At 47.5% G+C, this 27643-nt stretch overlaps 1 protein-coding gene across 2 annotated transcripts in view; it reads right to left on the bottom strand.

Annotated features, from left to right (window-relative positions):
- tsnare1 (T-SNARE Domain Containing 1) overlaps window positions 1-27643 on the bottom strand; it is a 1154852-nt gene that overhangs the window by 219763 nt on the left and 907446 nt on the right. For both annotated transcript variants that reach the window (XM_072468282.1, XM_072468283.1), the window contains exons 9-10: window positions 23617-23689; window positions 16183-16265 (exon numbers count right to left, since the gene is read on the bottom strand). In XM_072468282.1, the coding sequence (XP_072324383.1) occupies window positions 16183-16265; window positions 23617-23689 (156 nt within the window). The remainder of the gene's footprint in view (window positions 1-16182; window positions 16266-23616; window positions 23690-27643) is intronic.

Below are 27643 nucleotides of genomic sequence, written 5' to 3'. Positions count from 1 at the left end.
AATTTCTCCTCACCTCAGTCCTAAAATGTTTACCCCTTGTCCTTAAACTCTGACCCCTAGTTCTGGATTCCCCCACCATCAGGAACATTCTTTCTGAATCTACCCTGTCTAATCCTGTTAGAATTTTATAAGTTTCTATGAGATCCCCTCTCACTCTTCTAAACTCCAATGAGTATAATCCTAACTGATTTGGTCACATATGAGAGTCTCGTCATCTCAGGACTCAGTCTGGTAAATATTTGTTGCACTCCCTCCACAGCAAGAACATCTTTCCTCAGATAAGGACACCAAAACTGCACATCCTACTCCAGGTGTGGCCTCAACAACGCCCTATACAATTGCAGTAAAACATCTCTATTCCTATATGCAAATCCTCTCGCTATGAAGGCCAACAAACAAATCATTTGCCTTCTTTACTGCCTGCTGTACCTGTGGGGTTACTTTCAGCGACTGACGCACAAGGACACCAAAGTATCCACTTTGCTGAGTATCCACCTCTCCCAATTTACACGCATTCAAATAAAAAGCTGCCTTCCTATTTTTCCTGCCAAAGTGGATAACCTCACATTTATCCATATTATACTGCATCTGCCATGCATACGCCCACTCACTCAGCCTGTCCAAATCCCAGTGAAGAATCTCTGCATCCTCCTCAGCCTCAGCCTCCCACCCAACTTTGAATCATCTGCAATTTTGAAGAAAACACATTTAGTTCCCTTCTCCAAATCATTAATGTATAAAGTGAAAAGTTGGGGTCCCAGCACAGATCGGAAAAAGATCCATTTGATGTGTTGGGTGCCTGGGATCCATGGAACACATACAGGTCACCAACACTTAAAATAGTGCAACGCTATTTTATTAAGTCAGAAACTGTTGAACATACTTTCACTGTGGGGTAACACGATATTAGATTGAACTAAAGACCTATGCCTTATCCTAACCAGTCTATGCACTCAGCACATGGTGAAGGTCTGTGCTGCAGGCTGTGAGCTCTGTCCTACTAGGAGGGTGCAGCTCGAATGAGCGGGAACTTTGATGCCCCCTGTCTTTATAGTGCGTGTGCTCTAACTGGTGATTGGCTGCGGTGTTGTGTATGTTGATTGGTCCCGCTGTGTGTCCATCAGTGTGTGTGTATATGCACCATGATATACTGGTGTATATTATGACACCATTCAGTCCAACTTTTTGCTTCCTGTCTGCTAACCAGCTTTCTATCCATCTCAATACATATTAATGATCTAGATCTTTGTTGGCAGAGACCCTGGGCGAAATTCTCCGGAAACGGTGCGATGTCCGCCGACTGGCGCCCAAAACGGCGCAAATCAGACGGGCATCGCGCCGCCCCAAAGGTGCGGAATGCTCCGCATCTTTGGGTGCCGAGCCCCAACCTTAAGGGGCTAGGTCTGCGCCGGACGAATTTCCGCCCCGCCAGCTGGCGGAAAAGGCCTTTGGTGCCCCGCCAGTTGGCGCAGAAATGACATCTCCGGGCAGCGCATGCGCGGGAGCGTCAGCGGCCGCAGACGGCATTCCCACGCATGCGCATTGCAAGGAGTCTCTTCCGCCTCTGCCATGGTGGAAATCGTGGCGAAGGCGGAAGGGAAAGAGTGCCCCCACGGCACAGGCCCGCCCGCGGATCGGTGGGCCCCGATCGCGGGCCAGGCCACTGTGGGGGCACCCACCAGGGCCAGATCGCCCCGCGCCCCCCCCAGGACCCCGGAGCCCACCCGCGCCGCCTTGTCCCACCGGTAAGGTAGGTGGTTTAATTTACGCCAGCGGGACAGGCATTTTAGCGGCGGGACTTCGACCCATCCGGGCCAGATTATCGCGCGGGGGGGCCCGCCAACTGACGGGGCGCGATTCCCGCCCCCTCCGAATATCCGGTGCCGGAGACTTCGGCAACCGGCGGGGGCGGGATTCACGCCAGCCCCCGGCGATTCTCCGACCTGGCGGGGGTTGGAGAATCTCGCCCCCTATTAATAATGGCATAGATTACAAGAGCAAGGGGTTTATGTTGAACTTGAATAAGACACTAATTAGATCTCAGCTGGAATACTGTGTACGATTCTGTGTGCCACAGTTTAGGAAGGATGTGAACACACTGGAGAGACTGCAGAAGAGGTTTATAAGACTGGCTTCAGGGATGAGCGAGTTCAGTTATGACGATAGATTGGAGAAGTTGGGACCGTTCTCCCTGGATAGAAGAAGACTAAGAGAAGATTTGAAAGAGGTGTTCAAATCTTGAGTGGGCTGGACAGAGTAGATAGCGGGAAACTGTACCTGCTCGTAAAAGGATAAAAGTACGAGAAGACACGGATTTAAAAATATTTTCGAAAGAAACAATTATGAACACTTTTTCACACAGCGGCCTGTAAGTGTGGTGGAGGCAGATTCAATCAAATACTTATTTCCAGTAGCTTCCCACCACCAAAGTTAAAATACTGATCTGTAATTGCATTCAAGAGGGAATTAGATGATTTGACTTAAAATATTGTGCAGGGTTATCGGGAAAAGGCAGAATGGTATTAAGTCCGAATGCTCATTTGGAGAGCTGGTGCAGACATGATGTGCCAAAAGGCCCCTTCTGCACCAATTATCACACAAGAAAAATTAACCATATTACACTGGACAAAAAAGTTGGAACTATTTCAGTGAAAAGACCAGAACATTATTCAAACTCACACTATTTTTATCCCTGCAATATGCTGACTGACATAAATTCCAGTGAAGATTTACCACAATCTCAACATCACAGCTTCTTGCTTGGGCCTACACAGATGCAAATGGTTTTTCTCTGGTGGATTTCTGAGCGTTGACGAGGTGCTTTTCCTTCAGCTGGTATCTCTTATTGACACACCCACAAAAAGATTCTTCAGTCCAACATCCCGATTTCTTTAACTTCAGAGAAAAATGCAAATTCCCTAAACTCAGTTCCCTGCAGTCTTGCTGGATTTTTCACTAGAGCGCTTAGAAATTCTGCTTTCACACACACTGACTGGACTGCCCTTCTGTTTCTCCCCGTGTGTGTGTGTGTGTGTGTGTGTGTGTACCTGGACCCCTGTCTCTAGGCAACAGCACAGTATTTTTCTTCTTTATGTTTCTTTTTCTAAATTCACCAAACCTTTGTAAACTTTGTCTTCACGTCAAGGGTTTTAATACCTCCTTAAACTGCATGTATATAAACAAGGTCTCAGGACTTCCCAGCACCCAACTCCCAAAGAAACTTGAAATGAAAGTAGAGCGGCGTTTCACCTTAACATACATGTACAAATATAATTTAAAATTAAATTGCCTTTTGTTCTTTACCCACCTTTCCACATTTCACCCGCTTAGAACCAATTACACTTTCAATTGTTCCTCATTCTAATGACAGTTTAACGATCTGAAATATTAACTCGCTCCACAGTTCTGCCTGACCTGCTAATTATTTCCACCACTTTGTTTTTATTTCGTATTTCCAGCATCCGTACGATTGTGCTTGTACTTTTGCCCGAATGTCATATATGGCAGGCAGTGTGCACATGCTCATTCTGCGTTGCCATGCAACCCAGACCAAGGATGTTGGTGGCAGTAATTGGAAGGGTGTTGGGCTAATCCTCAACTAAAAGGGATGAAATATGGGCCAAAGGTGCTTTTATATTTCCGGAGGACTATGTCTGCAGTAAGCTGAGATTTAAAACAGAGAATTCATTTTTTTCAATCGATGATACCAGTCAGTTCTGGAAATACCCATTAAAACGTGAAACTATTGGTCCATGTCAGAGATTAAGTTTGTCTAATACATTATTTTTGATGTTATGAGGAATGATGTAACTAAAAGTGTTGTTCTGCTCAGAGATGACGTTGATCTAAAATACACCAGTTCATTAGATTACAATTGGCCTTGTGTTATTAAAGTGATTATTTTAAACCCTGACTGATAGTTTCAAGCAGCTGGATATTTAAATAAACTTCAGTTCATGACAGATCATTAAACAGACCGCATTCAACCTTCAATCAATTTGTGATTCCCACAATGTGGATGAGGCCATTCGAATGACGATAGTGGGGTATTTTTTGAGCTCGGACTAATTTCAAAAGGCTTAGGGTCCCTGCCTGTGTGATTCGTAGTACTCTTCACACTTCCCCTTCGGAAAAATAGGATCTGTCAGAAATGGGGGCAGGAGTTCCACATCCAGGTCCCACCCACCATTTTGAAAGTCTTGGAGTCGGACTGGATCCACAAAAAATCCAACCGGAAATATCGGCGGTTGATCTCCACAAGATTACATCACAGGTGGGAACGCCATAACAAGGAAACTGCTGTACATCATCAGCTTTGCAGCATCTGACCAATCTTGTCACACATCAACATCTGGCTTATGCTCTGTAAATGGTGGGATCAAATACTCATTTAAAAAAAAATGAAATGAAAATGAAAATCGCTTATTGTCACAAGTAGGCTTCAAATGAAGTTACTGTGAAAAGCCCCGAGTCGCCACATTCCGGCACCTGTTCGGGGAGGCTGATATCATTTCAGAAGAGTTACACTTCTCAAACGACCTCCGGTTTGTACCAAAACTCATTCAAGCCTGATGACAATAAAGTCAATTCTGAAGTGGATTTTTACTCTTTCCTATCTTGTCGGCTTGCTTGTACCAAGATAATGAAGGAAAATTCAGTCAATATATGGTGGCTGGTAAGCCACTAAATAACTTGTAATCTTAATTAAGTAAAAATATAAAACAGAATAGTTTTCAGCAAACTGCCAAGAAAGTTTATTAACCGATCCGGAAAGTGCAGCGCCGAGGTTCATTTTATTAAATTTGCGTACTTCAAAATGAATGAACCTTGATTGTTCTTTACTTCTCTGTGAACCACAAGCTGTTTCTTATATTGACCGAATGACCACACAACCAGTATATTAGTCCAAAAGACAGTTTATTAACAACCACACTTGTTTTATATGCAATGATTCACGCGGTTACGCACTAAACTAAACCTAATAACTAAGATGACCTTTACTTAACTTCGGGGTGACCGGCTCTGTGTGAGAGATAAGGCCTTTATCTGTGTCCACATGGGCCGGTTGCAAGTCTTCAGGTTCGTCTTGGTTGGGCTCGTCCTTCAGGTAGCGATTGTAGGTCCTTGAACTTGGCTGGTTGATATGCTGCAATTGGTCGCACACAGGCCGGTCCAAAAGAGGCTGATCCCACGTGGGCTGGGCTTCTTATCCTTCTTCTCTTTCGCGCCCTTTTGGGCGGTCCTATCTCCAGCTCCAATGGATCGATAGGGTTTAGATCACCCTCATTGATCCTGGCCAATTAAGGGGCGGATACCTTGGTGGCTGGGCAGGTCCGAGCTATCATTATCCCAGGCCGTAGGCCTTTCCAAATAAGGGGAAGTGGCGCTGGTTAGTCTGCTACTGCTTTAGTTCCTTGATTCAAACTCTGTTGTCCTGGGGAAATTGGTGATTGACTTTTAATGGGTGCACGTTTCGATCAGGTCTGGCTTCTTTGAACAATACACAGAGGCTGTGTATTTGTCAGTGTCCACGTGGACCACAATTCCCATGGTCCTTTGCAGGTGGCCATTTTAGATGGCTACAAGACCCATATAAATATTATTGTTTAAGTCTTTGCTGCAGTTTAGTACTGTCAGCATTTAATGAACCTGAAAAATGAAGGGATAAAACTTTTGCTTTCTTCTTCACTCATTGTATCTCAGGGCTTCAGTTCCTCGAGGCAAGTAAATATTTATCACAGCTCTGTTCCAGTCATTTCTGTTTTAATTCAGCATTCACAACCCATAGCTGATCCGGGGCAACTGACAGACTTACTTTGAATGCTGTATTTACACACCGCCTGATATTAGACTTCATTGAACTCAACAGAGAGCAAAATTAAGCTGCAAGTGCACAGCAAATGTTGCACTCAATTCTGGCAGTCTCCCACCAAGCAGTTGAGCTAAAATTGTTCCCATTGCATTCAGGCAATGCCGAACCAGACGCTTGTCACATACTCAGGAAATAATACAATCAAACAACAAGATGTGGTGTTATCATAACTATCAGCATTACAAGAGTTAATGGAGTACTGTGAATAGCCACTAGAGGGAGCTGCAGATATTACGATATAAAGCAGTGATGCTGGACCTTTGGGGAGGAGTATATGCAGGAGACGACTAGTGAAGGTCATAAGAGCAGTTAGTGTGAGAAGGTTAGTATACCAGTAGTGAGATTAGCAGTAGATGAGTGTAGTTAGATGTTATTGATCAATTCTATATTCTAAAGGACTAAGTGTCGAAACCCAGTTTAGTAGTGTAAATAAAATCATGGCTTTGTTTAAGTAAAAGCTAGACTGTGATCTTTGTGGAACACTACGCCAACCATCCTAAATAAGCAACACAAAGAACGCCACACAAGACAAGTCATGTCACAGCAAAATGGATCTGGAATTCTGTTATATTTATGCCTCTTCTTGGGGCTCAAAGTCAGAAAGTCCTGACTTACCTCAGTCTTCCATTCCTCCCACTATCTGGAAACATCAATTTGCAATTACTGAGGTACGGTTTCTTCACCTAACTGACCATCTCTCTCTCCCATTTGTTTCAACTTTGGTGGTGTCCTGCACTACCATCCTTGATCCTTCACCTCAGGATCGCACCAGGAAATGGAGGGCAGCATTTATGGATTTATTTACAGTCTATGCCTGAAATAGCATTTAGGTCCGTACTAGTTGGTATCAGCCGGGACTTTGTGTCCACTGCTAATGGTGACATAGGTGCAAAATCCCACGAGATTCTCACAGGTAAGATCATCGAATCATAGAATTTACAGTGCAGAAGGATGCCATTCGGCCCATCGAGTCTGCACCAGCTCTTGGAAAGAGCACCCTACCCAGATCCACACCTCCACCCTAGCCCCATAGCCCAGCAATCCCACCCAACACTAAGGGCAATTTTGGACACTAAGGGCAATTTAGCACGGCCAATCCACCTAACCTGCACATCTTTGGACTGTGGGAGGAAACCGGAGCACCCGGAGGAAACCCACGCAAACACGGGGAGGATGTGTAGACTCCGCACAGACAGTGACCTAAGCAGGGAATCGAACCTGGGACCCTGTTGCTGTGAAGCAATTGTGCTAACCACTATGCTACCGTGCTGCCCCGATCTATCGATGCGTTCCCTACCATTGACATAATGAGCTTCCCACTCAGGAAGGTTGGGAACCAGGCAGCACGGTGGCGCAGTGGGTTAGCCCTGCTGCCTCACGGCACCGAGGTCCCAGGTTCGATCCCGTCTCTGGATAACTGTCCGTATGGAGTTTGCACATTCTCCCCGTGTTTGTGTGGGTTTCGCCCCCACAACACAAAGATGTTCAGGGTAGGTGGATTGAACATGCCAAAATGCCCCTTAATTGGAAAAAAATTAATTGGGGACACTAAATTTATTTTAAAAAAGGAAGGTTGGGAACCTAATTTAAATACAACTCATTAGCAGGTTCCCCTACTTCATCGTCCCCCCCACACTGGGATTTCCCCTGGCGAGGTTTATCACAGTGAGGCGACACAGTGGCACAGTGCCCCCACGGACCCGGGTTCGATTACAACTGTTTTCACATTATTCCCATGTCCGCGTGGTTTTGCTTCAGGTGCTCTGGTTTCCTCCCACAGTCCAAAGATGTGCAGTTTAGGTGGACTGGCTCTGTTACATTGCCCCTCAGTGGGGTTACAGGGACAGATTGGGGGATTGGACCTAGGTAGGGTGTTCTTTCAGAGGGCTGATGCAGACTCAATGGGCCAAATGGCCTCCACTGTAGGGACTCTTATGATTCTATTCCAGCATTCTATGAATAGGTCTGGAGCAATGTGAACCAGGGGAAGAGACTCTGCCCAGGGTAGGCTGCCCCCAGGGAGGAGAGGGACATGCGCTGGCAGTGAGAGACATGGCCTGGCAGTAACAGCCCACCCCACCAATGTGACAGTGTGGGACATGCCTCCAGTAGTTTTGTTACAAAGTGCTGGAAAATTAGCAGAGAAAAGCCAGCAGTGAGCTGCTCTTGTTTGAGCCAGCACTTCGAAGAAAAAAAGAAAAATTCCACCCATCATCTTACTAAGCCATTCAATGTTAAGAAAGATCTTCCATATGTGCACTAAAGCAGAACAAAATAAATTAAAGCTATTTATGGAAAAAGCAAACATTGGAGCAAGTCTCGTCTATTTTTCAAATATTTCACTGCAGGGGCTGGATGAAGAATGAAAATACCTTGCAATAAAATAGACAATCACATTTTGGGGAATGCAGTGGAGTTACTTCAATGCATTTTATATCTATGTTACTTTTACAGAAACATATGTTGTGCAAAAAAGAGTGTGCTGCAGCAACTGGTTGGGAAACGCCGGATTGTATTCAACAATTTTTATATCCTTTAAAATTAATGATCAGCAAACCAGGGCCTGGAAGGACATAGATTCCTGATATGAGCTTGCAGCATGTGCCAGGAGCGCTGAAGTGCAAAATCCTTAATGTCTTCAAATACATCTTGTTTTATTAATCATGTGTCATACAAAGGGAAGTAAGTGGTTTGCTTGTACTCAACAAATCTACGGAGTGCACCACAGGGAGCTTAATATGCATTTAAAAAATCATTTAGACATTTCGAATTGCAGCCCATGAATGTTGACAGCGGCAAAAATAGTTACCAAAACTATGAACTTTTTTTTGAAAAACCACTATGGAAGAAAATTTCACGGTCGCAGCCTGGGTGATAATCTAGCAAGTGGGTCACCCATCATTATAAAATCCATCTATTTTATAGTATACAGGTTTCAAAGGGGTGAAGAAGCAGGTTTGATTGATCAGCTTAGTATTGAGGTGGTGAAGGTTGAAATTTGCCCTCTATATAAGTTTGGTATGAAAGAAATTATGATGAGCAGGTCACCCAAATGCGCAGGACTGGAAGAGTACTTTTTAAGGGCTGGTAGAAACTAAACTGTTTTTCTTATGCATCCTAAAGACTGTAGTTGATGCTGCTCGACGCGACGCAACGTCACAATGCAACAATGTCATAAATAACGCAAAGGGACAGAGAGGCGCCACATCCTCATGCAATCTCCCAGAACACATTCCAGGCCTGTCTCAATTCCACCACTACTCATACCAAGAAGACAGTACAGTGTGAGAAACAGTCTTCTTTTTACCGTTCAGGGAAATACTGAGGAAGTCCTGAGACCATGGTCAGGGATGCCGTCTTTCAGACCAGGTGTTGAACCAAGGTCTGATTTGACCTTTGACCCCTGGTACTGTTCAAAGTAGAGCAGTGGGATTCTGCTGATGAAATGGCCAACAATTACTCCTCAGCCAATATGGCCAAAACTGACCATCAAGCCATTTATCTCATTGTTGGCTTGTGAGACACTCTTGTGCACAAATTGACTACCCCTTTTAACTACCTAAAAATTAATATGCACTCCCTTGGTTCTCTGAAATATGCAAGTTATTTATTTCTTTAGCCAAGGGAGGTGCACACACAATTAATAGTTAACACTTTAACACCTCATGGGGGTAGAATTGGGTGGAGGCACGAAACAAGCAATAGCTCAAAGGCAGAGCAGAATACACTTCTCACAATTTTCTTTCTGATGGAAAAACAGCCCGAGTATAATAGAAACATTCATCCAGTGTAGGTGCTTGGGAACTGTTTCCCTTTCTGGGAGTCTTGAACTGAGGTGGGGGAGGGGGACACAAACTCAGAATAAGGGCCCAGTGTTAATGCCAGGGTGCCAGTGCCAAGTTGCACAGGTGCCAGTTTGCCCATGCGGGAAATCGGGACCAGGGATTTGTGAGTGGAGGGTCGAGGGCTCGCTAAGCAGTAGGTTGGGGCATTGGGGTAGTCCGGAGATCGCCATGGGGGTCGCGAGATCGGGACAGCATTTAAAAATGGCTCAGCTCGTCGGTGCAAGAAATGAAGCGAAGTGCGGTGTCAGGGGGACATTCCTCGCTGGGAAAAAAAAAAGAGTCCCCCTTTAAGAGCGGAATCCTTCTCGACACTGCAGGCACCGAGAAACACCCCTCTAAACAGGCCCAAAACTCTCTATTTTTGTTAAATTGTACCCATTATTACTAATGTTGCACTTTTTACAGGATACTCATTATTCGATGGTTCTTCAGTGGGAAGATTGTGCAGGAACCATCAGATGCTTGTCACTGTCACATATATGATGCATCAAGTTAACATAAGTCTATTCAGTGATTATCTCTCAACTATAAAAACCTGCTTGTCAGGTGTCAATCACTGGACGGGTTCATTCACTATTCTGTCCACCTCCCCGCGCCCCGCGCCCCCCCCCCCACCAAAGTAAAATACACATCACGGTCTAAGAAAGTTTCACTTTCTGATCTGTATGATTGTTGAAATGGAGCAGAAAATACTTCACTGTATTCCACAGGCACAATAGGATCAGACTTGTACGCTGCTCACGTGGTCAGAAAATGTCTCTTAACATAAAGTTCATCTTAGATATGACTACGGGCTTTGGAGAGAGAACACAGTCCTATTGCAATTTCAAACTGTAGCTTCATCATGTGTGAGCACTGCACAATTCCAAAATATAAACAGAACAATTCCAATATGTCAGTTTCAAAGTAACTCTGAATAATCCCAGGTTTAGTCCAAATTGAGAGAAAGTAAACGTAACTTTGGAGTGACTGAGTGGCACAAGGGGTTAAGGCATCGAGTGTAGGATGTTCCTCTTGAGCTGCATTCCAGTGTCACACAGACAGCTGTGGCACCACACTCGCCGTGACAGCAATCCACTGAGCTCCCAACAATTTTTGTATCTGCAATCATCTTCCACGTTTATTGCTATTAGATGCCAGAATCAATTGAATGGGCATCATCAAATAAGGTGGAAGTGTCAGGAGGGAAATTTCTCATCATCGCTTGAGGAGTTCTGGACAAAAGTCCCTCCCACTTCTTATTGGCATTCAGCATTGGTTAGGACTCAGCAGAGGTGACCGAAGGATCTAATGATCTGCACCAGCGAACACAGTCAATAACAGGTCAATAGGCACGCGATCCCCACCAGCAGGGTTCGCCAGTATGATTCAGTTTTCAGTTGCAGCATGTGCCATAGCTCTGCAGGATCAGTGATTTTCCATCCAGATCTATCCTGCCATGCTGGAGCCTCTGATACAGTCAACAAAAAGCTCGGTCCCTGTCAAAATATTCAGCGTAAGACTGCTAACGGGACAGGGATGCATAGATAACCTCACCATAGCATTTCACAGCATCGCTTCTCGGCCTTTTGGCTCAGCTGAGCAGGAAATCAGGTGCAATGCCTGGATCTGGTATGTCTCTCTTGTGGGGACCATGAACTGGATTAAATTTTAATTAGTTTTTGGAGTAGGCAAGGAGCTGAATTAGGGGTTTGCCTCTGTCCACACTCTGGAGCTCTGGCTTTGTAACTTTGGTAATTAAAAAATATATATATATTTGACAGCAGAATGGAAAATCTTGGTTAATGTTTTTTATCTTCCAGGTCTTAGTTTCAACCTCCAAACTGCACAGATAGGGAGAAAGTAATACAAGTCTGGACAGTCTCGGTCCAGCATTCAATAGCTCAAAGTATAGGTATTGCTAGTCTAACTTAGAGCGTCTGCAAGGCTGGCTGGTGAGAAACAGATTAGGAACACTGGTGTCGTGAGGGGCACATTCTTCAAGTTCGGGTTAAAGTCCCTGGTCAGGCCAGAATACAAGCAGCTTTATTCTGACTTTCAGCTGAATACGCACGGTCCAGGGGTGCTGACATTAACACTAACTAGACCGGCAACACAAGGAAAAATCATAGTCCGATTAATATTAATGCTCACACTTTTCAAAGGATGGATTTAAACTGTCTCACTTGGTCTACTTCTGATAATTTGCTCAACAAAGCTGATGAAAACAGGCGGGGAAGACCAAATGAGGAGCAGAATTGATTTCATTAGCAATAGTTTAAAATTTGAATTATTTCCGCCTTTATGATAAAGGAAGATAACATAGATAACTATTCCTCCAAGGCCTTTCCCACCGCTAGGCGCGCAATTCTCCAGAAAAACTTCCAAGTGTTGGTGCGAGCGGGAATTGCCGCGAGCTTCCCGGCGCACAGCCCAGCGAAACCGGCAGCTCAATGCAACATTAATTGGTCCACTTAACGAGGCATCACGGGCTTTTCGCCACGAATAATGACTCACCAGCTGATTCGCCGAGACCATGCTCGCGCACCCCCCCCCCCCCCCCACCCCCCCCCACCCCCCGTTAACAAGGTCGAGCAGCACTTAAGCTGCATTTGCTCGGCCAACCCCGAGTGCAGCACTTAAGCTGCATTTGCTCCTCGACGCGTTGGAGACCAGGAGGGATGTCCTGTTTCCCCCGGAGTCCTGGGGGATGAGCCACAAGGCAGCCAGTACTGCCTGGGATGAGGTGGCGGCAACCTTAGTTCCAACAGTACGAACATGAGAACTGACCAGCAGTGCAAGAAGGTCAACGGCCGATACCGGGCAGCACAAGTGAGTAGACACCAACACCGCCCCATCTCTGCCCCCCACCAAGGGAACATCCACCGCCCCAAATCTCCTAGTGACCCCCAGCCCTCCCTACCCCCCCCCCCCCACCAAACCTGCCTTCACACCCCCTCTCCCACCACTGAACCAGGCGTGTGGCTAACGATGCCCTCTCCGTGTCTCCTCAGGAAAAGCTCTCCCACAATTGGTGGGAGAGGGCCCAGACTGGTGTAGAGGTGCCAGACATAAGAACCCTCACCTCCTTCAAGGAGCGAACCCTGGAGGTGACTGGTGTGACCGAGGTCACCCACATGGAGTCTGCTGGAAGTCGCAGAGGTAAGGAACCACCAGGTTCCATCCAGGGGACCTGTGAAACGCGAGTACTGACTGACCCACCCCTCCCAATGACCACATGTCCATTCTCCTGCAGGTCCTCCGGCCGACGGCGCTGGCCCATCCCGGGTGGCCCCCTCTCCTGACTCCAAGGAGAACCCCTCGGAGGAGAGCTCAGAGGATGCCATCATAATAGTCGTGGCACAGCTGTCATTCCTACCCTCCACCAGCACAGATACACGCACTTCGGTGGGAAACGTTAATGGTCAGACTTCTGGGGCACAATCTGGTGAGCACCACACTGCTGCTGATGGACATCAGGTGGAGGCAGGAATCCTCAGGCGAGACAGCAATCGGGGGACTGCTGGAACTGAGGACCCCGCTGGGTCCCAGCCTGATGCTGAGCCTCTGGAATTGGGTTACCCAGAGCTGATGGAGATGATAGGGAGTGGCCGGGATGTTCAGAGAGAGATGTCAGCATCACCCCCTCAGATCCATAGCCACCTGGAGGAGTCCTCGAGGCTATGGGCGCAGGAGATGGCACCAGCAATGAGTGGCATCAAGGTCAACACTGACCGCAATGGAGAGTCTGGTGCATGACATTGGCACCATAAGTGAAGGTGTCGCGCAGTCAGTGATGGCCATGGCTGAGGGTCTCGGCAGAATGTCTGCCTCACTGGAGGATGTCACCCAGCACCTGGACGACCTTGATGAGGTTCTGTGGGAAATGTCCCACTCTCAGATGGGCATGGCCAAGGCACTGCGGAGATTGTTCCAGTCACTGACGAACATCGCCAAGGGCATTGACTCGATGGTGCAGACCATGGGGAACCGCCAGGTAAGGCAGAGCCAATTGATGCAGGGGCTGCTGGGGCCCTATGGGCACCGATTGGGAGGAAATGCGCTGGATGCCAGGCTGAACCCATCCCAGGGAGTGGCGTCGGTGGCCATCAATTCCCCGAGTTCCACCTCTACGAAGAGTCAGCAAATGGAACAGGACAGCACGGCTGTGCATATGCTGCCAGCAAGTGAACCGGGGCCCTTCAGCCCCAGAGCTTGCAGAGGACGCCCGCCAGTCCATCGAGGGCCACGGGATGAGGTAAGCAGCTGGCTGCCTTCACCTCTGGTGTGCATCCTGGGAAAACACCAAGACGTAGTGGTAGAGCTAGGAGGGCCAGGCATGTTGAGGATCACTCGGATGTTGGCTGTTGCATGTGTGGTGTTGCTTCCTGCAGTGTTCAAGCACAGTGTCCAGGCATCAAGGTGTGACCTGAATGCTAGGCAATGACTCCCACATGCTACATGACCCGCCCACACGTGGGAATCCACTTGGCATATGTCAAGTGCTCACTTAACCACGATTGCCAATTCCCTGTTAGCGATAGTCTTCAGCCGCACAGCCAGAGGCCTCAGCAATTGGTGGGGGTTATGGGTAATCGGTGGGGCAGACAGGCAGGGTCAACGGTTGCTCCCGGAACAGCTACACACAATCCAGGGATTGACATTGTGGTTCCGCGAGTGACTGCCCACTGGTTGCCCCCCCCCCCCAGCGCTACCTTTCACTCCCCCACGGTGGCCCACCCCTGCAGGGGGTCCCCCTCACCCCCGCCGAGCACTGGGAGGGGAAATATCAGCACCCCCAGGCTATTTGCCTGTGAGCAAAGATGGCTACTCACCTCCTCGGCTCCCTACAGATGCCCTTCCGTCAGCTTCACATAATTAAAAAGGAGTACTAATTGGTGCCAGCGTGAGCACTTGCTGGGGAGGCCGCTGAATGGCAGGAGGCCGTTGGATATGGGGTCGCTCTTGTTGATTGTATGGAAATGGAGCTTAAGTGGTGAGAATTGGTTTCTCACCTTGCTACGGCGAGATCCCGATTTGGCGCCCGGCACGGATCTTGTTTTGGCCTCTCCCACTATTCACCGGCCTTATTACACTTGAGCGAGAGCGCAACGAGGCCAGAGAATTGTGCCCCGTCTCTCTAACCTCCTCATGTTCCATAGCTCTCCAACAATTCTGTTAAGCAATGCTTCAATTTAAAGTTCAAGTTTCCAAATCTCTCCATGGCCACTGACACTCCTCAAGTGTTTTACTATATTAGTGGTGCACGATTTAGCACAAATTATTCTTGTTGTTCTCCAACTCTAGCCTCTGTGGGACCCTCACCAATGGCAGTTGCACTTTCAGCTGTCCAGCCTCCAAACTTTGCAATGACCTCTCTACCTCTCCCTCTGCTCGAGCACAATTTCTTTCTGAAAATGTCCTCATCACTGACATAGACAGAAGGCTTTCTCAATTCAGTCCACAAGTACAGTATACACATTGAACACTATGCCATAATGCAAGGGAATATAAATGCTCAAAGCTCGAAAAAAGAAGTTCTGTTTTTTCATTATCACTTTTCACTGTTCAATATATCACTATTGTCATAACACCAAGAACACTGAAATAATATACACATATCAACGGAGTCCATGGCTTTTCACAAACAACAATGTTCTTTTCATTTTATCCCAATTTTTTTCCCCAAGTTTAAATCTATACATATTGAAGGATTAATTAGATTAGGAGTACTGATGAGTGACTGACTGAAAAAAGAGAGGACGCACACATTCTAGGAACGTGGACTGAAAAAGGATATTCCCAAAGAATTCCTCCAGTTTGTTAGCAAACACAAAGAAATAATTTATTCTATCCATTTTTGATAGAAGAGAATAGAACGTCATAAAGCAGTGAAGAGCACAGGAATTGAAATGTTATTAGTCAGGTACCATGAGACATTTTACAGTTGGAATAATTAGCAATATTAAGTTGGCCACTGATTACACATCATGCCTGATTTCCTTTTTCAGTCAATGGAAGGAAAAAATGGGGAAATGTATAAAGGGCGGTCAACTCGATAGCATCCATTTTACACATTTATCCCCAGGTAAAATTACCTAAAAAATGCAATACGATTGCTACGATTACCTTTGCTAAGATGAATCCTTAGTTTTATCGGACGTTATTGATGCTAAAGCCAGCTCTTGTATTACTGCTGTTGACAATATTGACAATATTTAGAAGTACTTGGAGATTGGTGTTCAAGCCATAAGTCTGTACATGGTTGGATGCTTTCAAACACATTTACATTCCCTTTGCCTGTTAAGTTTGTGGCCTGATTACAATCCTTTGTTCAATTATCTACCCGTCTCAGTGTCCGCTGTGCTTAAGCTGTCTCGAGTGGGTCTACCCGCAGAACCCGAACAGGAAATATTTCTGAGAAAAGTGACAGGAGCCCAGGGAAGTCCACTTCACAGTCAGAATAGTATTCAAACACAGACCTACCTGGTGTTGATTTGCTTTTGCCAGCTGCTCATTAGCTGCATCAACATTTGAAGCCGCCCGCTCGATGTTGGCCTCAATGCTATCTATAAAATGAAGATTAAAATAGTATAAATACGGCGTGGCCAGCAATGCTTTTGAAAAAGCTGCATCATTACATTGGCGAAGATTGCGACTTCAATGAGACTGCGATGTAGCAAATGGGATCGATGCAGACATAATACATACAGTGCAGAAGGAGGCCATTCTGCCCATCGAGTCTGCACTGACCCACTTAAGCCCTCACTTCCACCCTATCCCCGTAACCCAATAACCCGTCCAAACCTTTTTGGTCACTAAGGGCAATTTATCATGGCCAATCCACCTAATCTGCATGTCTTTGGACTGTGGGAGGAAACCGGAGCACCCAGAGGAAACCCACGTTGACACGGGGAGAACGTGCAGACTCCGCACAGACAGTGACCCAAGCGGGGAATCGAACCTGGGACCCTGACGCTGTGAAGCCACAATTCTATCCATTTGTGCTACCGTGCTGCCCTGTTTTTGAGTCTCAGGAATTTCTTTGCCCCGTGCTTATCAGGAGTAAATTAAACATTCATGAAACGACCGCAGGTGCTGCGGAAAAGATTCACAAAGAATTAAATGTTTTTATTATGAGGAGATGTTCAATAAATTGAGACTCTTTTCAGAAGACCCAAGAAGGTTAAATGAAGATCTGACCGAGGTGTTCAAAATTATGAAGGGTTTTGATGAGGTAAGTACTGCTAAGAGTCAATAACTTAGCAACTTTAAGAGCATCACCATAAGAACCAATTATGCAGGTCACTGTTAGGGCATGGAAAGCCTTACCAGATAGGAAGGCAGGCTACTCAGTCACTGAATATTGCATCAAATGGACCTTGGTCATTTTTCAATTCTTGGCTATATGTTTTCCTGGCTCAAGTTCGATGGCACGATTTGAATTTCTTGCCCAGGGTGTCAAATATACCCCCTCATAGGTGTGACAAATGCATTTTAAAAAAATTAATTTACGGAATGTGGATGTCGCTAGTGAGGTCAGCAATTATTGCCCTATTTGCCCACTATATGGTAGTGAGTTTCCTTCTTGAACAGCTGCAATCCCGGAGGTGTAGGTATACCCACTGTGCTGTTAGGGAGGGAATTCCAGGATTTTGACCCAGCGACAATGAAGGAACGATGATATATTTCCATGTCAGGATGTTGAGTGACTTAAAGAAGAACATCCTGTTGGTGGTGTTCCCAGTATCTCTTGCTCTTGCCCTTCTAGGTGGTAGAGGTCATGGGTTTGGAAGGTGCTGCCAAAGGAACCTTGGTGAGTTCCTGCAGTGCATCTTGTAGATGGTACTGCGTGTCAGTGGTGGAGGAATTGAATGTTTGTGGAAGGCGTAGCAATCAAGCGGGCTGCTTTGTCTTGGATGGTGTGGAGCTTCTGGAGTGTTGTTGGAGCTGCACTCATCCAGGCAAATGGGGAGTACTCCATCACTAACTTGTGTAGTGGAGATGGTGGGCAGGTTTCGAGGAATAAGGTGTGTTACGCTGACCTGCTCTGGAAGCCATAGTATTTATATGGCTCATCCAGTTCAGTTTCTGATCAATGGTAACCCCGAGGATGCTGTTTGATGGAGTAAAAAGCACTTTGCTGCTATACCTGGAGGTATCTGAATTTATGCAGATTTACAAAAATGGAGTTGTCCAGTCTCTTTCACCTTCATGACAACAATTACACATTAATGGCATTCAAAAGGCATCTCAACAAATACATGGATAGGTTGGGTATAGAAGGATACGGCACTAGGAAGTTCTGAGGTTTTTGGCCAAGAGTGGCATCATGAGCTATCATGACCTGTACAGACTTGAAGGGCCTGTTCCTGAGCTGTATTGTTCTTTTTTCTTATACACGTTAAATAATCTAATTTCATTGGCCTCGTCCCGTATGTTTAAGCTGAGAATGGGGTGAATAAACCTGATAACCATGTTGTCCTATATGCGACTCAATATTTTCTGTGATTTGACAGAGCTGAAGAAACACAGGCTATTTTCAATTGTGAGTCACAAAGAGTGGACGCACTTCAAACAGCTAGCTCGTGGCGATACAGCATCCCAACATGTCATTTATGCTTGTTTACTGAACTGAAGGGATTCCTCATTCCATGAAATAATCATGCAAATAGAATTAGTCAAAAGGAAATGCTTTTAAAAAATAAGAGCCCTAATTGGATGCGAATGTGCAATTAGATGGATAGCATTTGTCCTCAGCACTATACTTTCCTTCAAGCATGGGATAAACAAAATTATCTGGTTGCTCTTTATCTTGTCTCACCCGCTTAAAGTTAATCTTTGAAGGACAGTGTGTGCAGTCAACTTTGTGTCTTTGGTGTTAGTTCAGGCTGGGGCTGGAGCGAAGGAACATGAACAGATTGTTCAGTACCTAGAGCTTGTTCCTCCATTCAGTCAGCTGATCTGTACCTCAGTCCTGCACATGCTTTGCACCATGCACAAATCTATCACTTTCAATCTATTTCGGGAGAAAAATACTGTTGTATTATAATAATCATATTATTCTATGCCATTTGGATCTGGGGCAGAATTTTACGTAGTTCAAGCGGGCACGCATTCGACCCAAAATCACATGAAATCGAGCGAGAGCGCGGGATAAAAAGGGATGGGAGCACTGCTCCTTGAGTTGTTAGGAGCTCAGGTGAGAATTTGCTGTGGAGCTGTTGTTGGGAGTTCACACCTTTTCCTCTGGTTTATTCCGAAATATTTGCATTGTTAAGATTGCTCTGAGAACTCTTATATTTGCCAACACTTGGAGCATTTCTGCCCATTGCAGCCTTCAGTGCACACGGCAGTGGCATGTGTATTTAGCCGATGGGAATTGTGTTCTCTGGTGGGTTCGCCTCCTCTGAGAAGGAAGAGGGGGGCAGTGGAAGAGGATAGCAGGTGTCCATAGGCAGTATCACAGGGAGATACCTTTGGGAGGAGAGGCAACATTTGTTTTTTTGGGGGGGGGGGGGGCAGCAAGGGGTGCTAGACAGATGGAAGAACAAAATACACCATTGGCCTGCAGCCAGAGGTAGCATCCAGGTACCTCAACATGCCCGAGGTCCATTGCCACAAGAGGCTCCATCCTTCTGTGACATCATTATGCCACATTACTAGGCCAGAGATTGCCTCCCACTGAGTGGATGGCCACCCAATGTCAGTGGCTTTGAAGGTCACACTTGGTCTCAATTTTTACACATCCAGATCATTCAAGGACTCAGTGGACGATCTGTGTGGAATGTCTAAATCAGTTGTCGTCCACAGTTGAGCCAAGTTCAGACGGGTCCACAGATTCATTCATTACTGGACGGACCAAACCAGCTAGCTTGAATCAACAACAGGCATTGCAGCTATTGCAGCATTTCCTCTGCATCCAGGATTTCACAAACTGCACCCATGTGGCCATCAAGACACCTGTGGGTCAACTAGGTGCCTTTGTGAATAGGAAGGTTTATCATGCCATAAAAGTTCAGATAGTGTGGGCGGCATGGTGATGCAGTGGTTAGCACTGCTGCCTGCGGCGCTGAGGACCCGGGTTCAATCCCGCCCTGGGTCACCGTCTGTGTGGAGTTTGCAGATTCTCCCAGTGTCTGTGTGAATTTCACCCCTGCAATCCAAAGATGTGCAGTTTAGGTGGATTGGCCACACTAAATTGCCCCTTAATTGGAAAAAAAAATAACTGGGTACTCTAAATTTAATTTTTTAAAAGTTCAGAAAGTGTGCAAACACAGGACCCAGATTCAGCAAGTCTGTGCAAAGTACCCTGGCAGCTCCGATGATGCATAAATACTGCAACATTTTAAGGTGCCAAGCTGTTTGTGGCTCCAGTTCAGCTGGAAGGTTGGTTGCATGGTGACAAAGGGTATCCATTGAAAAGGTGGCTCATGGTGCCATTTCAGCACCCTAGGACAGAGGGGGAAGAGAGGTATAATCGGTGTCAGGCCTCCAAAAGAGCAGTGGTTGAGAGTACAATAGGGCGACTGAAGTTGAGGTTCCACTGGCTGGACCGTTCTGCGGGGTCCCTGCAATATCCTCCAGAGCGTGAGTCACTTATCGTCATGGTCTACTGTGCTCTGAACAATCTGGCACTGGCAAGGGAGAGCCCACTTGAGGATGAGGACACTGAGGCAGCTCCACATGCCTCAGAGGATGACTCCACAGATGGAGCCCGGGCAGGCAGTGGGTAAGAGCGATAAAGGCAGCCTAGGTGAACGAGGCAGGGACACCAGGGAGGCATTGATAACAATGATCCTTCAGTTCGGGTGGCAAGGCTTGGCTCCCATCTCAGGGCAAAAGTGCCACCTCCTTCACACACACATTTCTGAGAAATCAATGCCATGACCCAATGTCGCCTCACAACTTCTAAGAATGTTTTCTGCCGCTGACATCAATCATAAGGCACTGATGAGGCCTGCAGCTATGAAAAACATGAAGAACACTTTGGGCATTGCAATACAACACTGATTTATATCTTTACCAGACTTGCAAACAAGGAACAAAATACAAAATGGTTGGCTCAGTTACACAGAAATAAAAAATTATTGTGCTCGAATGAACTAACTTTACTTGTAAAAGCCCATATTTTGCTCATGGCGCCTTAAACCTATGCTTGCGAATGCTACGTCTTGGTGCCCCTCCTCCCTCGCTGGCAGTGGCAATGGAGGCAGATTGCTGAGTCTGCCGTCGTGTTGGCACTGATAACATTTGCAGGTTGTCCTGTGGCCGGCAGGGCTGAGGAGGCTGTGCTGGGGAGGGTGTGTCCCGTGACATGACTGTGGACTCCTCAGTTGACGCTGCCCCAGAAGGTACCATGGTCACTAGCAGAGGGACAGAAGAGTTGCTGCCATCATCCATAGTGCCATGAGAGGAGCACACAGAGATGACAGGCAGCTCATCCACCAGTGTGAGGCATGTCTGAACCTTCCCGCTCATCAGTGATGAACAGACGCCTAAGCAAAGGCGCTACGTACCTCATCCATCTCTCAAACTGACAGTGAACCCCTGAAGTCATTGTCTGTGTGAGGGTTTGCAGGTCCCAAGTGCAAACCCAAGAACTTCTGATTCTGCTCCAGGACCTGCCACTTCATGAGAGCCTGAATGAAAAAGGCTGTGTGGTCAGAGCCCAGAGTCAACACAGTACTCATACTCTGCATAAACTTTCCATGTCAGATGGAATGACACGCAGACATTCGGTGATCTCCGCCTGATCTTCCGATGCATCCCGCTGAACATCCAGCATCTGGCACTCCTCGGGGTCAGCAGCATGCCCTGGGGATGATGTATATGAGGGGAATACCGATTGTGTCATTAAGAACATCTTCACTAAATGACTGTTGAAGCCAGCGTGAAATCGGGTTGTTCCATCATTCGCTGGCAGAAGCGGACACCACGGCCGCTTCCAGGCCTGCCAATCAAGTGCACCTGAAGTGTGCAAATTTCAGGCCATGTTCTTGTGCCTGTCCATCTCTTCTGTTCTTTCACAGTCAAATCAACAAATATTAATCTTTGCTTCAAAAGGCCCGGTTTTTTTCTTTTGACGTGATTCAGCTGTAAGATGTAATCAGTGTGAAAAATCAAGAACATCAAAGCCTGTTTGTGCCATGCTGTTAAATGTGCAATTTCACTTGTTTGATTTTTTAAAAACTCAATAACCATTGGACAAAGGAAGGATCGATAACAAAATGAGTGAACTCCCAAGAAATCACACTTAGTCACAATCAAGCAAGGTAGTGCAATCCAGAGACAAAACACAAGTCAACTGCACAACTAAATCTAACTCTCTTCCAAATATATGCATTTGATCTCGAGTTGAATTTCATGACTCTTCAGGGTGTGGCGAACGACCTCCGCTCAATACTGTGAGGTGGTGTCTGGCCTTTTCTTGAATTGATACGGTATCTGTGATAATGGTCCTCCCACAGGGGGAGAGTGAGGATGGAAGGCAACTTTAGGGTTATTCTCACCTTCAGCAGCCTCCTGACCATTTGAGGGAGTGGATTTCCTGAACTTTGGAGAACCTCATGGGGTGGAAATCAGGCAGGCTGTACAACAGATGGGTGAGCTACATGTGGACCAAATTACCACATTTACCTGTGGTAAAGGAGCACATTAACAAAGAAGAACAATACAGCACACAGGAACAGGCCCTTTGGTCCTCCAAGCTGGACCGGTCATGATACCATCCTTGGGTAAAACCCTCAGCACTTCCTAGTGCCATATCCCTCTATACCCATCCTATCCATGTATTTGTCGAGATGCCTTTTGAACGCCGTTAATGTATCTGCTTCCACAACCTCCCCTGGCAACGCATTCCAGGCACTCACCACCCTCTGTGTAAAAAAACCTGCCTCGCACATCTCATCTAAACTTTGCCCCACAGACCTTAAACCTATGCTCCCTGGTGACTGACCCCTCCCAGCCTGGGAAGAAGTGCCTGCCCATCTACTCTATCATAATCTTGTAGACCTCTATCAGGTCACCCCTCAACCTCAGTTTTTCTAATGAAAACAGTCCGGGTCTATTCAGCCTCCCCACATAGCTAACACCCTCCAGACCAGACAGCATCCTGGTAAACCTCCTCTGCACCCTCTCCAAAGCCTCCACATCCTTCTGGCAGTGTGGTGACCATAATTGTGTGCAATATTCCACGTGCGGCCTTACCAAGGTTCTATAGAACTGTAGCATGACTTGCCATTTTATATACTTGATGCTCAGTCCAATGAAGGCAAGCATTCCGTATGCTTTTTTGACCATCTTGTCCACTTCTTTTGCTACTTTTAAAGATCTGTGGACCTGCATGCCCAGATCTCTCTGACTTTCTATATTCCTAAGAGTTTTGCCATTTACGGTATATTTCCCCTCTATGATAGACCTACCAAAATGCATTACCTCACATTTATCTGGCTTAAACTCCATTTGCCATTTCTCTGCCCAAGTCTCCAACCTATCTATGTCCTGCTGTCCTCTGACAATCCTCAACACTATGCCGTTCCACCACCCTTGGTGTCATCTGCAAACTTACTAATCAGACCAGCATTAGCCCTCATGGATTAAAAAAAAAAGATAATTGGCAATAAAATCGGACAGAGATGAAAGGAAGGTTTTATGCCGCAAGGTGTTATGATCAGGAAGGAATCCATTGCCTGAAAGGCAATTGTATATTTTTATATATTTGAAAATGACACAAAAATTGCCGGTCTGTCAGAGTGGAACTTTCATGATGCCATCACAGGCAGGATGGGCTGAAGGGCCTCCGTGTGTGCTGTATGATTATATGCCTGAAGAAAAACCCATTTGTCGCAACACTGAGGCAGAGAAAACACGCTTCAGCTTAAATTAAAATAATGTGTTCAAACCACGGCTAATACTCACCAATGTTATCGCCCTGTTCATGTACCAGTAATGCTAGGTCCTTGATAATCTGATTCACATCAAGCATATCTGCCTGTTGGACAAATTGAAGAAAATTATTAACTCAGTGTGAAAATTGAAAGATAACTCCCCCAGCATGAACCACAGTTGGCACACACGTACTCAGTACTGTATTGAATGTAATATGGGAAAGTATTTTTTCAACGTTTTCCCTTCATACCTTAAATAAAAATTGAAACGGTCAGAACAGTCTACACGTATAAAGATCTAGAGAGGAACTTCTCATTTACTACATTATATAACGATATATGTGTGAAGACAAACCCTCAATTTTAAAACGAATGCAATTTGATTTGTGTGCAAGTCAATGGATGGGAGTAGGTGGAAGCAGTGGAGAAGCATCATCCGAGCTACTTTAACTCTGTGGTAAACCACCATGTTCTTATATTAAGGGTTGTACGGTAGAACCTGCAACTACAGGTTCACCTGGGCCCCTGCATGCTAGCTCCGCCCAGGAGCCGGGTCATAAATATGCATGGCTTCCAGCTCGCAGCCGTTTTGTCAGCTGCTGGGGGAGGCCACACATCTGATACTAATAAAGCCTCAGTTTGGATTCAACTTCGTCTCCAGTCAAATTGATCGTGCCTCAATTTATTAGTACCAGGCTCAGAAGATGGGCCTCCGGATTAAACCAGATCGACTGCAGCTGGATCCACACGCAAGCGAAGCCAGAAAGGACTTTCGGCACTGGCTCGCTTGTTTTGAAGCGTATATCAACGCAGCGCCGACCCCTGTTCCAGAGGCTCAGAAGATTCAAATATTGTACTCCATCCTCAGCTCCAAAGTCTTCCCACTGATCCAGGATGCGCCCAATTACGCTGATGCCATGACTCGACTCAAAGAAAATTATGAGCAGAAGACAAACACACTCTTCGCCAGACACACGCTCACAACGCGTACTCAACTACCTGGTGAGTCAATCGAGGACTTCTGGAGGGCCCTGATCCCACTAGTGCGGGACTGTGACTGCCAGGACGTTACAGCTAAGGAGCACTCAGATCTCCTTATGCGGGACGCTTTTGTAACGTGGATTGGGTCCGATGTTATCAGGCAGCGGCTCCTAGAAGGGGCCACGCGCGACCTCGCAGAGACTAAAACACTGGCGCTTTCCATGACGGTCGCCCTGCGCAATGTCCAGTCCTACGCACCCAACCGCGCGGTCCACTCCTCACACGCTTCATGGGCCCCACAGGCAGCCGTCCCAGCGGGGGCACTACCCACTCAATACGCCTGCTCTATGCGCCTGCCAGTGATCTCCGGGGGGCCCCCGGTGCTATTTTTGCAGCCAGCAAAGACACCCCCGCCAATGCTGCCCGGCCCACGCTGCCCTTTGTAAGGCCTGCGGAAAGATCTGCCACTACGCAACGGTGTGCCAGGCCCCTCAGCGGCCGCGGTCGCCCCCCCCCCCCCCCCCCCCCCCCCCCAGTCACGGACAATGGGCGCCGCTATCCTCCTCTCCTCCCCAGGTCATGTGCGAGCAATGGGTGCCGCCATCTTCTCCCCCGCACAACATGGGCGTTTCATGGGTGCCGCCATCTTGCTCCACCCCCACAACGTGCGTTCTATGGGCGCCACCATTTTGTAATCCCCAGGACCTCCGGGCGCCGCCATCTTGTCCACCCCGCAGCACATGGATACCAACAGCGTTGCAGGACCCCAACTCAATGGCCGCCTCACTACCCGACAATCAACCACGGCTCGCATCCATGGCAATCGACCAGTCCCGACCACATACGCTGACCAACGCATCCACCAGCGTGAAAGTCAACGGCCATGTGACCGTCTGCTTACTGGACTCCGGGAGCACCGAGAGCTTTGTACAACCGAATACGGTAAGGCGCTGCTCCCTTAAGGTACACCCTGCAAATTAAAGTATCTCCCTGGTCTCCAGATCCCATCGCGTAGCGATCCGGGGGTACTGCACGGTCACGCTCACAGTCCAAGGCGTAGAGTTCCACGGTTTTCGCCTCTATGTCCTCCCTAACCTTTGCGCTGCACTTACCCTTGGCCTGAATATTCAGTGCAACCTCCAGAGCCTGACCCTTAAATTCGGCGGACCCTTATCACCCCTCACTGTGTGCGGCCTCGTGACCCTAAAGGTCGATCGTCCTTCCCTCTTTGCCAATCTAACTCCAGATTACAAACCCATCGCCACCAGGAGCAGACGGTACAGCACCCAGGATAAGGCCTTCATCAGGTCCAAGGTCCAGCGGTTGCTTCGGGAGGGAGTCATCGAGGCCAGCAACAGCACCTAGAGAGCTCAAGTGGTAGTGGTTAAGTCTGGGGAGAAAAAACGAATGGTCGTGGACTACAGCCAGACCATCAACAGGTACATGCAGCTCCACACGTACCCCCTCCCACGCATATCTGACATGGTTAACCAGATTGCACAGTACCGGGTCTTCTCAACAGTGGACCTGAAATCCGCTTACCACCAGCTCCCCATCTGTAAATCGGACCAGCCATACACCGCCTTCGAGGCAGACGGCCGGCTATATCACTTCCTTAGGGTCCCCTTCGGCGTCACCAATGGGGTTTAGGTCTTCCAAAGGGAGATGGACCGAATGGTCGACCGGTACAGCTTGCGGGCTACGTTTCCGTATCTAGACAATATGACCATCTGCGGCGATGATCAACAGGACCACGACGCCAACCTCGCTAAATTTCTCCGCACCGCCACTCTCCTCAACATCACATATAAGGAGAAGTGTGTGTTTCGTACAAACCGCTTAGCCATCCTCGGCTACCTAGTCCAGAACGGAATTCTGGGGCCCGATCCCGACCGCATGCACCCCCTCATGGAGCTCCCCCTCCCCCACTGCCCCAAGGCCCTCAAACGCTGCCTGGGGTTCTTCTCGTATTACGCACAGTGGGTCCCAAACTATGCGGTCAAGGCCCGCCCACTCATACAGTCCACTCATTTCCCCCTGACGGCTGAGGCCCAACAGGCTTTCGCCCGGATCAGAGCTGATATTGCCAAAGCTGGAATGCACGCTGTCGACGAAACACTTCCTTTCCAAGTAGAAAGCGACGCATCGAACGTCGCCCTTGCCGCCACCCTCAACCAGGCAGGCATGCCCGTGGCATTCTTTTCCCGCACCCTCCATTCCTCTGAAATTCGGCACTCATCCATCGAAATGGAGGCCCAGGCTATCGTTGAGGCTGTGCGACATTGGAGGCATTACCTGGCCTTCAGGAGATTCACTCTCCTCACTGACCAACGGTCGGTAGCCTTCATGTTCAACAACACACAGCGGGGCAAGATCAAAAATGATAAAATCTTGCGGTGGGGAATCAAGCTCTCCACCTATAATTATGAGATTAAGTATTGCCCTGGCAAACTCAACAAGCCCCCAGACGCCCTATCCCGAGGTACATGTGCCAGGGCACAGGTAGACCGACTCCGGGCCCTGCACGACAGCCTTTGTCACCCAGGGGTCACTCGGTTGGACCACTTCATTAAGGCACAAAATTTGCCCTACTCTGTCGAGGAAGTAAGGACGATCACCAAGGACTGCCAGGTCTCTGCGGAGTGCAAGCCGCACTTCTACCAGCCGGACCGCGCGCACCTGGTGAAGGCCTCCCGCCCTTTGAATGCCTCAGCGTGGATTTCAAAGGCCCCCTCCCCTCCTCCGATCGACACACATATTTCCTCAGTGTGATCGATGAATACTCCCGGTTTCCCTTCGCCATCCCATGCCCCGACATGACGTCTGCCACCGTCATTAAAGCCCTTAATTCTATCTTCACTCTGTTCGGCTTCCCCGCCTACATCCACAGTGACAGGGGATCCTCATTCATGAGTGATGAGCTACGTCAGTTCCTGCTCAGCAGGGGTATCGCCTCCAGCAAAACGATGAGCTACAACCCCCGGGGAAACGGACAGGTAGAAAGGGAGAATGGGATGGTATGGAGGGCCATCCAGCTGGCCCTACGGTCCAGAAATCTCCCGGCCTCCCGCTGGCAA

The sequence above is a fragment of the Scyliorhinus torazame genome, chromosome 11 (genome assembly GCF_047496885.1).
Source record: "Scyliorhinus torazame isolate Kashiwa2021f chromosome 11, sScyTor2.1, whole genome shotgun sequence".
Taxonomy (NCBI): domain Eukaryota; kingdom Metazoa; phylum Chordata; class Chondrichthyes; order Carcharhiniformes; family Scyliorhinidae; genus Scyliorhinus; species Scyliorhinus torazame.
The sequence above is the reverse complement of the archived record's forward strand: the minus strand, read 5'-3'. Positions and strand labels throughout refer to the sequence as shown.